The sequence below is a fragment of the Saccostrea cucullata genome, unplaced genomic scaffold (assembly GCF_032062105.1).
Source record: "Saccostrea cucullata isolate Sc308-1 unplaced genomic scaffold, CSIRO_AGI_Scuc_v1 ctg11126, whole genome shotgun sequence".
NCBI lineage: Eukaryota > Metazoa > Mollusca > Bivalvia > Ostreida > Ostreidae > Saccostrea > Saccostrea cuccullata.
The window spans coordinates 2,806-19,496 of NW_026922280.1; the positions used below are offsets into that span (position 1 = coordinate 2,806).

The window sequence follows — 16,691 nt, forward strand, 5'->3', positions numbered from 1 at the left end:
GTGCTGGAAATCAGTCCTTTTTTAATTAATTGCTGATAGCATTTGACAAAGAAGTATGTCGTATGTAAATAATTTGATTTTTTTTTTTATATCGATGGATATATCTATCATTTAAACCCAAATAAACTGGTGGTCTCTGTTTCAGAATGTGTCATCAGAGGCACTAGTTTCCTTTGTGTTTACGAATCAAAGTACATAATACAGATAAACCAAGTTTATTGTTAAATGTCTGTTATAAATAGTATTGTTATGTTTTGACGAAGAGGGAGACGATGATAGCAAAAGTTTTCATTATTTTTGTTATAGAAAAGAAGTAATAGCAAATGTTAACCATTCTTACTCTCATGGTTTAAGAGGACAGATTGTTTAAAAATAGGAAAGAGTATTTTGCATTCAGTATACTATGTATATATAAACATTCATCATCATTTTTACAGAAGCAATAAAATAATAAATAGATTAATAAAGTAAAAGTGTTCACATTTTATTTCAAAACAGTCTGAATTGTGAGAAAGTTTCAGGAAAATCTACATGAAATATAAACCTTAAATCTTTTTCATTTGGTACAAAGAGATTCTTGGAAAGATTTTGTCAAATAATGTATTGATTTATACAATTTGTATTCAAGTATGTATTGTTTAAAGAATTTGTACCAAAAAAATCTCGTATCTTTAATTTAAGTGAAAAGTTGGTAAAATAGGAAACATTTTCAGAATCAATATTAGACACCCTATAAATAATACAATAAATATTGCCAGTCATCTATGAATGTTTATTTTCAAAATTATTCAGGATATATTAAGAATCAAGTATAGTTAAGATTTTATAGTTGTTTAAAGGAGGGAGCAGAACCTGTTTTCATTATGCCTTTGTCCACATCCTTTATTACGTTTCCTCTCTTCCGATGCCACTGAATAAAATAGAGATTTTACAGATCCATTTTTCCATAGTGCCATTATGCACATGCACCCCATTTTAGCGTTTACAAGAACTTTTAAAACACTGGGGATTGGGATCAGATGCCATGGAGGAGTGTGTATCCCCTGCCAATAGTTCACACCGCCTTGTGTTTCGTATAATGATTGGAAAAAAATCCATAGACAATTCAGTGCGTAAATAAAGACTAAGATTTGTATGCAAAACATCAGTAAGCTTTGACAATGATAGATTGTATTTGCTGATAAGGTCATTGCGAAATGACGAATTTTTAACGAGACAGTTGATATTTTTTTTCATCAAGTTGTTTTGTTTAAGTTTTCGTTTAATTTGATTATAGGTCATTGATATATCTAAATATAAAGTTGAAGGCCAAAGCAGATGTTTTCTTCTCATGGAGAAGATTTTGAAAAAAAATCTGCTTGATATGAACACAAAAATAAGTCTGGCAATAACGGGGTTCTATTGGTACCCATGAAAATTCCGACAGATTTTTGCATATATTTCAATATCGTCTTCAAAGTATTTGTGTACATACAATCAAACGATTAGGTGTATCAGGAAGAGGGTGTAAGACAGCAGCAAGGAGACTGGAAGAATCAGCTGAAAAGGAATCTTGTTGGATATGGCACCGCCGAGACAATCTGGGCTAGAAGTCGGGGTCCATCGAGTAGTGGATTGGCCACCACTGCTGATCCACCAACTGGAGGATGTCATGGTTTAGGATCGAAACATCCGGTGAAAGTATGATGAAAATCGGTACAGAGGCGGAAGTTACAGATAGCTACAGGCATGCTTAAGAGTGCCAAGTTGACAGTATAGCAGAAAACAAGTTTCTGTCAGTGAATACTATTAATCTGGGAAACCACTGACTGCCAGGAAAGACTGGATGGAGACTGCGGAAGACCGGTGACACTGGAGAGACAGATGACTGCCAGGAATAGTCTGGATACAAGTACCAAGGGGCAGATTCCCTTAGTACAGTGTCTGTCAGGGGACACCGAAATTAGCTACGATTGAACAAAATGATCAACACCCCCAGAGCCTCTCGAGATGGGGGGGGGGGGGTGGGGGTGAGAGGCTCGAACAGATAGATCAAACGGTAACGACAATGAGGAACAACCCATGGACTGTGAGAGGGATGGTGCAACTAACACTAGACGGAAGAAAGGCTGAAGTTAGATGTACATGTGGTAAATCCGAGGACTGAAGATATACCAAGCAAGCAGTCAATTTGGTAGAGTGACAACCCAGACACAGCGCACAGAACAAACTGGTGAGACGCAGGAGGACCCTGGCCAGGACACAGCCCACAGAGCCAGGAACCTCTCCGTATCAGAGTTGTCCCAGGACAGCAGCGGCGACCTGATGGAGGAACTCGGTCTTCGAAATAGCCAGGACCAACAGACACAAAGAAACAGCGTCGCTCGCGTGGTGAGTGGAGACCGGTCCTTCGGGTGAGACCGTATAAACCGAGGTCCCGTGTCACAGTAGGTACTGGCACGAATAAGAACCCTCCGTGTTCAATGGCCCTGAGTGTTTAGTTTAGGAAAAAATTTGCAGCTCTCCACCGGCAAGTGGTGGCGTCTCCATATGAGTGAAAATTTCTCGAGAGGGAAGTTAAACAACATACAATCAATAAATCAAAAAAAAAAACGGCAAGGAAAAGAGGCCATGAATATCATGGTCAAGAGGATATGATGAAGCGTTCTAGTGTGGCTTCGATGAAGATGTCAGCATGATCCTTGAGTCAACAACGCAAGGAAATGTATGGAGGAAGATTGGGGTACTTACCAACATGGTGTATAACATTGGTAAAGAGCGGTTTGAGACGGTGGAAGGAAAGGCAAGAAATGAGTAATAAGAATTCGACAAACTCCTAATAGGCGGGAGCGAAGGATTAAAGAATATCAGCAAGAATTAATGAGCTGAACATATAGTTTAGAAGAGTGAAGGACTGCGAAAAGGCAGGAATAGCACATTTGAGGGATGACAACAGGTCGGAGCTTTCAAAGCTACGGAGAGCGAAGCAATTTTGGCAGATGGAAAGTTTATGAAGAACCTATTTAAGTTTGAAAAGGAACTTCTAGGCAAAGAAAGATCAGGACTCTTCACTGTTCAAAGGAAGAAGTGGAAGAGTATTTAAATGAGACCCACTCTGACCCACGGAGAGAAGAACCATTTTATCAGTGCCCTAGTGAGGTGATAGTGGATCTACCAGAGGTTGAGATGGATATTAAGGAGCTTACATGGAAAAAAAATTGAAAGACGTGGTCAAGAAAGCAAGATCAGGCTCAGCTCCCGGACCAAACGGGATACCATACATAGTCTATAAGAGGTGCCCAAATTAAAGTTACTAAGAAGACTGTTGCAACTGTATAGAGTAATTTGGAGGAAAGTGACGTTACTAGCATGCTGGAAAGAGGCAGAGGGATGTTTTGTACCGAAGGATAAGAACTCGAGGACAATCAACCAGTTAAGGACAATACATGGTATATTTGATAAATATGGAGGTTAAAATGTTCATGTCAGTGCTAGCAAAGAAAATATCAGGGTACATGGTGGAGAACAGATACATAGATCCATCTATTCAGATGGCAGGCATACCTGGGTACTCCGGATGCGTAGAACACACAAGTGTCATAAGTCAATTCATCAAGAAGGCAAAAATTTTGCAGCAATGTTGTTAGACCTAGCCAACGCGTATGGATCTGTGCCCCACAAGCTGATTGGTACCGGCGATGGAGCGGTACCATACACCAGAGAAGGTTCAGGAGATTGTTAAGAGCTACTTCGGGGGAATGCAAATCCGGTTCACTGTCGTTGACTTCACCACATCCTGGTAAAAAGTAGAGAAAGGGAAAGCCACAGGATGTACAATCTCTCATATCCTGTTCGTAAAGGGTATGGGGATGGTGACTAGGACTACAGAAGGAGAAACAAGAGGGCCAAGGATGGACTCAGGGATTTATCAGCCACCAATCAGAGGCTGTATGGATGATCTCACTTTGACAACTACGACCATTATACAGGCAAGATGGATTCTCTCAGCTTTGGATGATATAGCGTTTCCTTGGCACACCTGAAGTTCAAGCCAAAGAAATCCAGATGTCTCGTTTTGAGAAAGGGGCGTATCAACAGGCAAGCCAAAATGCAGATTCAACGAGATTAAATTGTTGGGAAAGTGGTTTAATGAATCTCTCACAGACAAAGATGAAGCTCCTTGCTTGGTTAAAAAGGATCGATGGGAGCGGAGTACCTGGAAAATACTGTATAAGACATGGATCTACCAGCATGGGATCTTACCAATACTTTTGTGGCTACACCCCATATATGAAATTGCAACTACTACAGTCGAAGCCAAGGGAAGGAAAATTAGTGGGTATCTGAGGAGATCACTTTGAGTTCCACCATCATTTACATTGATTGGTCTCTACAGCAACTCAACCCAGGTACGCATACCCGTTTCCTCTGTTGTGGAAGAATTCAAGGTAGCAAAATGCCGCTTGGTAATGAGCGCGCTACGTGACTCAGCAGACAGCAGGGTCACAGAAGAGCATGGATCCAGACAAGAACAGGAAGAAAGTGGTCAGCAAAAACATCAGTGAACGAAGCAAGAGAGTATGCTATATTTGCGAGACATCATTGGAAACACAAGCACTGGGCGTCAGGGCTTGGGAATGCCACACTTCCAGCAGTGATCAAAAGCCTCAGTATAAGAGACGCGCACCATGTTTCAAGATGAAGTACGGCACACAGAGTAAGATCAACGGAAACAAAATCAACAGAACTGGAAAAACAGGGTGCCTTGATGAATTAGGACTTACTGGAGTGGGAATATGTTAACCTGGGTAGGACTGTGGACGAAGGACCAGTTTAGAATCTCGTTCCTGCTGAGGTCAGTGTATGACACACTCCCATCTCCTGCAAACTTACAACAGCGGAGGCGAATTGAAGATCCTAGCTGAAAGCTGTGTGGAAAAAGAGGGACAATGGTGCATATTCTATCAGGATGTCAAGATGCGCTGGCCCTGGGAAGATATAGATGCCGACATAACAAAGTCCTGTGTGAGTTGGCTGATGTGCTGGAGATGGAGAAAAGAAAGAAACGACCAGCAGACAAGTTAAGCAAAGGCAGATACAGTTTGTGAGACAGGGTAAAGCAATGAATGGCACAAGAGTAGCAAGGCGGACATCAGTGTTGGATAGAAGACATGACGGGGGAGCTCAGAGTCGATCTGGACAAGAAGTTAGTTTTCCCAAACATCGTGGAAATCAACCCAAGACCAGACGTAGTTTTAGAGTCCCAGCAGTCGTAGACGTTGGTAGCAATCGATCAAGCTGACTGTGCCATGGAAAGAAAATTGTGAGGAGGCACATGAGATAAAGAGCGTTAAGCAAGCACCCCAGGGCAGGCTGCAGGGATAGAGGCTGGAGTGTCTGGCTGTTTGCAATAGAGGTCGGCTGTAGAGGTTTCCCAGCACAATAAGTGTGGAAGCTGCTCACACGATTAGATGTATCAGGAAGAGCATGCAAGACAGCAAGAAGGAGACTTGCAGATCAGCAGAAAAGTCATCTTCTTGAATATCAAAAATTACACTTTTTGATATCATAAAATCCCGAAGATTTTTTGATATCAGAAAATGATTTTGTGATATCAAAAATTCGAATTCTTGTTATTAAAATAGGATTTTCTAATATCAGAAATTCGAATATTTGATATAAAAAAATCTTGCATATTTTCTGATATCAGAAAATGACTTTTTGATATCAAAAAATCGAATTTCTGATATCAAAAATGATTTTTTTGATACAAGAAAATACCTTAATAAAATTAAAACGGCGCCCCATACTTTTAGACCTCATCCTAACTCCCTACTAACCCCCAACAAAATTCTAAAGTTAACTTTTTTCAATTTGTCACCGTGTCTATACACTGGTTGAACTATTGAGTATAAATGAAGAAAGTTTAGAAAAAAAAATTGTCATTCATAAAATAAAATAGGAGGGATCTGACCACAAGTACAATGGGGATATTTTTATCATGCAATGACAAGGAAGTCGTTTGGGGTTTTAGAGGTCAAGTGTCAATGATGGAGAGTGCCTATATATGAAATTCATTTTATTAAAACATCATGAACTAAATTACTTTATTACATTTTATCAGTGAAATACTGTAATTTATTAATTGAATAAAAATGATATCCTGTACAGTGTGAAAGGATATCAAAATAATATCCTTTCACGGTGTGACAAATATAAAAAATGTGGTAAAACTCTCGATTTTCTTTCTCATAACTGAGAGTGTTGTAAAAAAATCTTCCTTGACCTGATAAAAGATAGATAGAAGTAACTAAAACATTCTGACAAAGAATGGCAAAGGTACCAAATATATGTTGCTAAAATCCATGTTTACTGTTACAAAGTTATCATCTAGCTATGATGTCTCGACCGCTCAAATGTGACGTCATGTAGTCTATGACTGTAAAAAGAATCTAGGCAAAGATGAAAACCACAGAAAATGTAATAAACAGAAAATTCAATGTTTTGTAGTTGAACATGGAACTTATTTCAATCGTGATACAGGATTTTTTGCTTATATTTTCACTCGTGCTTTGCACGAAAATATAAATATAAAAATATTTTTAAAAAAATCCTGTCCCACTCGTGAAATAAATTCCATATTCAACTACAAAACATTGAATATCCTCTATAAGGTTAACCCTATTGGAAACCCCAACTTCGTAATAAAATAATTGCATGTCTACTTTCGTTTTCAGTTGAGGATAATAATGTGTTATTTTTAACATAACTGTGATCAAGAGGGCCTAACAATGTTTATATAAATCAAATTAATAGATATAAAATCTTTTTGTGGTTCAGCAGAAATTTGACTATTAAAGAGTTGAGTGTGAATATTTTGAATTGGAATCTCCCTTTAAAGGCCCCCTGGATACAATAAAACAAACTTCATAACATGGCAACAAAAATGTCTCCAGGTAATGTGATTTAGATTCATTGCTCTTTAAATTAATATAAGTACACATTGATAAACTTCATTTTATTGCATATTGCTTTTGAGTATATTGATCATAAAGTGAAAAAGCATAAATTCTTTAGAAAGAAAGTAGGGATATAAAATTTCAATCAGCATAATAATGTGTCTCTTTTTAGGTCATCCGAGTTAGTGAGTAAACTAGGGTGAACTATTGCTATTTGTTTTCGTCTGTCATCGTGCGCCTTGCGACCTGTGTTAGCATTTGAACATTCTTCTCAGCAATTTCAACCAACTTTGGCATAAAGTACAGTGGAGCCTCAACTATGCTAACTCTTTGGTACCTTGTCAATTTGTCCGGATATGTGAAGCGTCGAGATACCTGAATTACCAGTTAAACAAGACAAAATAATGCTAAAAAATTCGGTTTCGACGAAAAATAGTCCGGATCATGAAGCATCCGGTTAACTGGCGACCGGATATCTGAAGGTCCACCGTTTAACCATGAGTGAAGGGGTTGGTCCAATACCGCTAAAATTAATATTCAAAAATCTTCTTTTCTTGTGGACACAAGCAGTCAAACTATTGGTATGATCGTTATAAGCATCGAGTCTTCCAAATTATGAAAATCAAGGCCTCAGGGTCAGGGGTTCTAGTGCTAGCACAGGGCTATATAGATAATATAGTAAAATTCATCATTTCTTTGAAAATCCTCATCTCTGCTCTTAGGTTTTAAATAAACTAACCATGTACATAGTTATGTTGAACAAGACTGCCTCTTCCAAAATTGTGGAATTCATGGCCCCTGGGTCAGCGGCTGTGGTGCTAGGGCGGAGCTCTATTGAGTGTATAGTGAAAACGAACAAATTCTTTGAAAATATTCACTGATCCTGGGTATTAAACAAAATAAGTACATGAGTGTCTCTTCCAGAACTGTGATTTACATGGTCCCAGGATCAAGGTACGTTCTGGATGGGGCTCTATTGATAGTGAAAATGCATTAAATCTTTGAAAATCTTCTCTGCTCCTGGTTATTAAATAAACTAAGTACCTATAGCTATGATGAGCATGGATGCCTCTTCCAAAATTGTGATTTTTATGCCCCAGACTCTGGGGTTCTGGTGTATTGGCACGGCTCTATTGATAAAATAGTGAAAATCTTATTTGATCCTGGTTACACAACTGTAAAAATCTAAGTTCAAAGTTATGATGAGCATTACTGCCTCTTCCAATTGTGAATTTTATGACCCCTGGGTCAGGAGGTCTGGTATTGGGATGGGGTTCTATTGATGATATACCGAATATGAGCAGAATTTTTAGCGAAGATTTAATTTAGGTATTATATAGCGAGGGTGCTGAGATCGCTATAATTGAATATCAATAAAAATTAATTAGGTTTTATTTATAATAATTAGGTTTTATTTATAATATGTTCTTAACTGAGCTTTTTAAAATCGATAAAATTACATCTCGCTTAAAATAAAATACCAACTTTAAGGACAAATCGCTAAATTTGCGTCCCGTTAACATTTCCTCTTATATGGTAGTAAAAATGCATCAAATATTTTAAAAATATTCTATGCTCCAGGTTATTTTTCAATAAAAGGAAGTACATGGTTATGATAAGCAAGAATGCTACTTTTCAAAAATAGAACGCTACTTTGCTTCGCTCAGTAGTATGCAAATTAAATAGAGCCCTGGCCAGGACCAGGACACTTAACTTAATTAATGGTCCAGATATTCAGAATTCCGGTAAAAATACCCTTGCTTATTAAAACTTTGTATGCCTCCAATATGCACAGGAGCAAAGATTTAAAAAAAAAAATACAATGTAATTATAATGCATTTTACTGCCGATTAAACACAACCCTTCCCTAATACCAGAACGCGGGGTCATGAAATTTGCAAATTTGGAAGATGTGCACTCAACATCATACTTATCCGGTTAGAAGATCATCTTACTCATGTGATCCTTTCACAGACCAGAGCTCCAATAATATATCGTTTTCTATGTTTTGTAAAAGAATAAGATGGTTTATTGGGGATATGAAAAAAATGCTTAAATTGAGGTTAAATATCACATTAAGGTTTCATCAAAGGTCACCATCTCGAAAAATTTATTTTTACAATATACCCCCAAAACTATGTGGTTTATAAAGTTGAAACTTTTACATTTATAAATATTATATCATTGATTAACAGATAGAAAGTACCACTTGATAACAAATGCTTAATAAAATATTTGTCGAGAAAAATTCTTTTAAAAAAGATGCATATATATTTTTTTAAATACACGTAATTAATTCCATACTGTTAGTGAAGTGCATCATTGCAAAAAATATATGTTTATCAATGGCAAGTCGTTTTCCCTGTTTATTTTGTCCTAATGTGAAGATTTGAAATGGAAAGTACATTGCAAATGGCGGATTTTATAGGGGTCTTGTATTTTATACACGCTATGTTTTCAATAAGAGCCTTTAAAAGACCATTCACGTCCAACACTCTTCAATGATAAACATATATATTATCATTATTTCTGCAATGATGGTTTTCACTAATATTACAGAAGTTAGCTGGTGCATTTAAAAAAATATGTACATTTTTTGACATATTTTTTCTCGATAAATATTTTTTTTAACTGTTTGTTTTCAAGTGAAACTTTCAATCTGTTAAGGACATACGCAACATACCTTACCTACTGATGATTTTTGAAGATATTCTAAATTTAAACTTATAATATCATTACATGTTCTTAGACAATAAATCAGCATGCATTACCAGGGGCTTTGAAAAGATATGGAATTTTGAAAGTTTTTGCATTATTCAAATAAAAATGTACAAAAATTATAAAACATGAATTCCAGATTTTTTTCTCATCAAAAATTGTTTTAGAAGAGGTGTTCAAAACCATATATAGACATTAAAAATATTGCACAAAGGTCCTTCATTTAGTGGAACTCTTCAACTCTAGGGAAGAATCCAAAAAAGTTCAAACCACGTTGCGTATGACCTTAAACAATGATATATTGATAAACTGTTATTAAGTTTCAACTTTATACCTCATATTGTATTGGAGCTATTGTAAAAAAAAAATTTTGACATGTTGACCTTTAATGAAACCTTAAACATTCAAACTGTCTAATCCATGAAAATGCACGCATAACATGTAGTATTGTTTCTGATATTACTATTTGATTAAAGAGTTAACTGTATATATTAATAGGCAACATAATTAAGTCTACTACACATGCAACATTTTATGTTAACATAATGCAAATAATTATGCTGACATGCAATTTACCAACCTTATTAGAAAATATAACTTGAATATTGGTAAATCTACCTAAAAACAACTGCATTTGACATCATACATATGTACATACAAGATATACTATTCTTAAAAAAAGTAGGGATACTTAATTTACATGGACAATGAACTGCAGATCATAAGGTTAGGAGGAAAACAAATGACAGAAAAACATAAAGAGACATGGAGACAGTTTCAATTGAATTTTTAAAACAAATTGTAATGTTTACAATTCCTAGCTATATGGCATCATGTAATGATCAGCAAAAATTCTGAACATCATTTGTTTATTAACAAACGAGATAGAAAACTTAAAGTTTATGTAAACATAAACAAGGCACCAGTCTTATTTATTTATGTTTACATATAGAAAATATCATATTTACAATATAACGAAATTCAGCAAATCACTAGAAACTGTCTATTCGCATTTACAATTAACTTTTTATTGAAATTATCTGTTTTGGAGGAACATATATTGGTATATTAACATATGTAAACAAAACCATGACACGGACCTAGTTTATTAAACAAAGATATCGAGCTCTAAATCTGTATTGTATCTCGAAAACTGAAGTTCAAATTATTTATAATCATTAGAAACGACCTTAGTTAACTAATTGTAAAAAGGGAAAAAGAAATTTAAATATTCTAGCTGAAACTGTGTCTATGTCCATTTAAGGAAATATTTGTCAATTCATTCGAAACCCTGTGTACAGTCATAAAAAGACGATGAGAGATTCTTAAGAATAAGGGTCGATACCAACACGTTCCTGATAGTCGCTACCAAGCCAATATTCCTTGGAAGTTGAGACCTTATCTGATTTGCTGTTATTTACCAGTCAATTTCGCAAGGCAATAGTGTGGAGAAATTTGTCCTGAGTCTGAGTTGTTGCCCTTGGTCGATCAGATCGTGGTCTATCCTGAACAGACCCTGTAGCACGATGTCTGGATCATTATCTGTTGATGACAGACTGAAAAATAATCATTACCCTTGCCACAGCGACTTGTCTTGTGCCAACCTGTAGCATACCGAGGGCACGTGTCCTCTCATCCTGTGTTAGACGGCGCATGATCTCCGTTTAATTTACCACTTCACAACTTATAATTAATCTGATGCCTTTCTCTTAAGAATCTATTTAGAGTGGCTTTAACCTTTCAATTCAGAGGAAATTTGTGGCACAACACCTTTGATCATCAGTAGCATCCCATTGCAGATCCGGAGAGTGTGATTGGTGTGTTTGGAAATTGATTCTGATTTCTTTGGAAATGCTTCCTCGTTTAGATAATATACAATATAGTTTCGTATCCCTTTGTTTAAATGAACATTTTGATCATAAAGTGAAACAACAGTAGCCCCTACTTTTTCAAATAATATACAACATGATGTTGACATGTAACTTATTTATGTTGCATGCAAGATAATTATGATAATGTCGACGTGCAGCTCTGAATATGTCAACATGCGAGATATGTATGTTAATTGACATGCACCTTATTATCTTGCATGTTGACATATATAAGTTGCATGTTAACTAACATAATTATCTTACATGTTGACATAAATATGTGGCATGTCTACATAATTATGTTACATGTTAGAATAATTAAGTCACATGTCAACATAAGTATGTTTCATCTTGCATGTACATGTATGATTTCAGAAACCGGCATAAGTAAGTAATTTTTCCCATTTTATAATCATATTCTTTTTATGTTTAATTTGTCATGTTAACATAATTTTCTTGCATGTAGACATAATCATCTTGCATGTTGACATATTGATTTTGCATGTTGACATACAGTAAATTTATCTTGCATGTAGGGGGATATGCCATCATATAATAGATTGAGGTTGTACAACATTGATAATATGATTCAAATAGATTTGATGAATGTTCTACAGTCCTATCTTTATCTATAAAATACGTGTATTTCTTTTCAGATGACCATTGTGAGGTTATATTTGACCATATGGATGGAAAGAATACAATAAAACACCAAGAATGAGTACACACATGTATATACAATAAAATATACATGTATTTATTTCATATACGTGTTTACAACTTAAAAAAAAAGACAACCACCGACGATTGAAGAACAAGGTAATGGTGTGTTCATGTTGTTGAGTAAGCAGGTAAATGATGGCTGAGACGATAAATAGTGAAGAAAGGACAGGCGAGGAGGAAAATGTAAGTTTATATATTTTGATAAGACAAAAAAGCACAGGGAAATCATACAATTTTTTTTAAAGATAAGATAATATCTTAAACATATACTTAAATGCTGAAGACATTTAAAATCAGTTTCATGTAACAAAAGAAATGATACATTAAGGTTAGGGCTACAAATTTACGTCTATACCAGCCCCTACGTTCCGATGATAACAGCATACTAGTTCTGGCGTAGATGTACAAAACACACTCTTTATTAATCATAAGTAATAGACTTCTCAGTATGATACGGATCTGTATTATACAAATTGTAATTTATGATAAAAGTTGGTATTTCATCAATAGGATGTTAAAAGAGAACCATTGAAGACAAACATTTCTTCTGCTAAAAGCAACATTTCTGATGACGCAAGTATTAAGTCCGACATAAGTGAGCATCACTCTCAACACAGAGACCGACCTTTGACCTCTGGTGAGTAAAATCTTTGCCCTCTTTTAAACTTTTCTTGGAAATTTTAAAATTCTTTCCTTACATATTCGATGAATTTTTAAATTTTATATGAAATATGTTTTCTTTCACCGTATAGAAATAATTGTTTAGGAATATTTAACTTCTTATTCTTACATTTTTACAGCAATGAAATGTATTGATTAAAACTATAAAACTATTTCTTTGTTTACCGATCATTAGTGTAATAAATCACCTATGTCCCTTTTTTGAGATTTTGTTGACAGATATGCAATTGGTTTGGTTTTTTTGTTGATATAATGTTGAAGTTTTCTTTGAAATTTTGTCATATTTACTCATATATCAGAGATGATTATATTTCTGACAGATCCGTTATCAGATTTAACAGACAATCAGCGTGTCGTTCTCTACACCATGTTTCTGTATGGAGAAGAAAATGTTGTTTTGCATGATGACATCTTTATGGGAGACGTTGATGTCTGGAAGACGCTAAAAGAGCTGGAGGACAGGGAATTGGTGGGACTGTTGGTTGAAAACAAAGAAGAACTCCTATCTGTGTATTTTATCCCAAGTTACACACGATGGGAGATAATGGAATCTTATAGAGAGAACTGTTTGCTAAGTGATATAGACAAAGAGTTTTTCGTGGATGTGGTCTACATCCCTTTATATTATATTGAAACAGAGTCCAATATCTTAAACCTTGATGTGTCAAGTCCACAAGACAAGAGATCTCTAATGCTAATGAGATTGGTAATGGAGGGGAAGATTGACAGAGAAATACAACTTATCGGAGGTACATGTATGTATCCTTCACTTATTTTAGTGAAGCTAGATTTAAGAGCCATTCTCTGTAATGATTTGAAATTTTATATAGGAGCTGTGGCATGCATAGTCTCAGAATTTCTCCAAACTCTCTATGATAAAAGTCACTGATACCCTAAACTGAAATCAGACAAAAATTGGTTGCTATGTTTTATAGTTACCATGGCAACATGTCTTAAAGTTCGAAAAATGGCATTTTTAAACATATTTAGAGACCCATAGTTAACAATTGCGGCAAAGCAAACAATTGGCAATGACTGTTTCCAAAAGTTGAAGGTCAGATGTCTCAAATGTATGATAAACATGTTTGGTAAATCAACTATTACATACATTACTATGGTAACAAATTATTCAAAAGTAAAAAAAAATCATTGAATTTTATAAAGTCATACACGCAAAGATAAAAAGCAGTTATAGGATGAAGTGTGACCAAATAATAGAAAAAAGAGCCTTGAAACATATACCAAGAACAAAATATGATATTTCATTTTGGTTGGCAATAGTTGCCAAGGTTTTTATACCACAGAGAGCCTTCAAAGTAACACTATGTATGTTTAAGTCTGATCCTATCTTTTAAAAAAAGCACATTTCCTCATAATTAATGATCAAATTTATAAGATGTTGGTGTGCTCCAAGTTTTTCCATTTGAAAAAATTCAGATAAGATTCCTTAAATAGAGCGTTGCTATGGAAATAAGCAGAAAATATATGCTTAAAAACCTGAAAAATATTTTCTTTCCTTGGATACGTACCCTTAAATGTAGAATCCCAAAACTTTTATGATAGATATTTATTAACAGCTAACTTGACTTTTAATTTTGACTATCATCCAATCTCTAAGTGGATGCAAGAAGTTGGCACACAGGGTTTAATATTGATATAAAGTAGACAAAATCAAACATTTTCCCTTCTTGGTAACCCTAGCAATAGTGTTGTTTTATTCATCAAATTTTATGAATATATGATATTCAACTTCAGTTCTAACAGATAAGTACAATTTAAGCTTAGTCCTTTTATTTGTTTCTTGATTAAATGGCAATTTAATTCTTAATGCAGCGAAAAATAATTCACTTTTAAGCACTGGTACTTTGTTTCCATGGTAACACTATCAAGTAGCAATTATACCGAATTTTCTTATGGTTTTGGTGTTGCAAGGTCCTACGGATGCATATTTGCCAGTCTTGAATTTTCATGTTTTTCCTCAAGACAGTAGCATTAACCCAATCTTAGTTACTGGTTTTGCATGGTTACACTGTGTTACCATGGCAACCATAAAAGTTATTTATAGAATAATATTGCTTATACTTATATACTTAAGGTCAAACATTTTCATTGTTTTTCTTAAGTCGTTGATTGAGTTTGAGCATGTAACACCTACCATTAGTAAATACGGAGTGTTTTTCAGCATATTTCAGCATTTTAGATGTATTCCAAATGTACCCTTTGTTACCACTTACTTAGAGATATATTCTAAACAGTTTCTTTACAGTATAAGTGACATCAAGGTGTCATGATTTTGTGAGAATGGTTTGGTTGCTTTTTCTAGTTTTTATTAAGCCACAGTCAAGATTTAAAGTGGCTGAAAATCTCGATTTTTCAAACTTTTCCGGCTGTTGCCATAGCAACCGAGACACATAGCAACGAAATTTTGTTTGATATTTGTTTCTAGTGTCAAGTACTAAGCATGGGTGAAGTTTCATCAAAATAAATCGGTGACCGTGCGTGCATGGCAACGAAGTTTAAGTGGTTACAGAGAATGCCTATTAAAATAAAGTATTTACATGAATATGTAATTCTGCAGCACATTTATGATTTGATTCTTTTAGACACATTTTTTAATGTCTACAATACATTTATAATTAAACTCCATAAATCCTGCTGGAAGAAGAAGCACCGTTCCTAAATCCTATGCAGATGTTTTAAAGAGTATATCATATTTATATTTTCTTATCAAACTCTATTTTTGAAAAAATAAATGCCTAAAGCTCGTTAATATATCGAACATCATACCAACCAGTTGGATAACGCAAATATGAAAATCACATCTTAAACGTGGGTGTTCTGATTTTCTCATTCAATTAAGCCCTAATAAATATTCTAGACAACTCCTTGAAAATTGCACAAAGACTTATAAGTTTTCTATCGGAATCGAAAACACAAAATCTATGATGAATTTGTAAAATGGTTTTCCCTAGCATGTTTCATAATTAGAATTTATTTTGTTTTGTTTTCACACGTCACCACCCAACTATTGTAATTCCAATGGGTGCCAATTGTGCTCCGGTATTAGCAAACCTATTCTTGTATTCATATGAAGCAGAATTTGTGCAAAACCTTATGTGTGAAAAGAAGAAAACTCTTACTGTGGCCTTCAACTCGACATTTAGATATATCGAGGGCGTATTGTCAATTAACAATGGTAATTTCCATTCATTTGCCGATACGATATATCCTGGTGAGCTTGAAATAAAAGATACCACAGAGTCTGACAAATCTGCTTTATACTTCAATATTTAACTTGAAAAAGACGTTAATGATAATCTAACAACCAAACTCTATGATAAACGTGATTACTTTAACTTTTATACCGTTAACGTCCCTTACATATGCAACTTAATACCTTCATCACGTGCATACGGAGTTTATATCTCTAAGTTGATTCGATATGCAAGAGCATGCTCTACGTATGAACAATATCTAAAACGAGGTAAATTATTGACAAACAAGTTGATGAAACAAAAGTATCAGCAGTCTCGTTTAAAGTCATTATTTCGTTATATTGTCGATACAATGACCTTGTCAGCAAAAACAGTTTATCATTGAGTCTAATGCTGACTGACGTTTTTCATACTAATTGTTAGTCCATTATTTATACACTGAATTGAAGACGGATTTTTCCGTTATTTACCGATCATGACATGGAGCACACGGCGGTGTGACCCGGGGACGGGGATGCTCACCCTCAATGGACCGACCACCTCAG

At 35.0% G+C, this 16,691-nt stretch overlaps 1 protein-coding gene across 1 annotated transcript; it reads left to right on the forward strand.

Moving 5' to 3' along the window:
* Positions 1-12,321: 12,321 nt before the first annotated feature.
* LOC134261525 (uncharacterized) lies at positions 12,322-13,680 on the forward strand (the record flags this gene model as incomplete). The annotated part of the gene is made up of 3 exons (XM_062743952.1): positions 12,322-12,433; positions 12,761-12,887; positions 13,252-13,680. Coding segments are annotated over exons 1-3 (607 nt in total), but the record flags the coding sequence as incomplete, so codon positions are not given.
* Between the last annotated feature and the right edge of the window lie 3,011 nt (positions 13,681-16,691).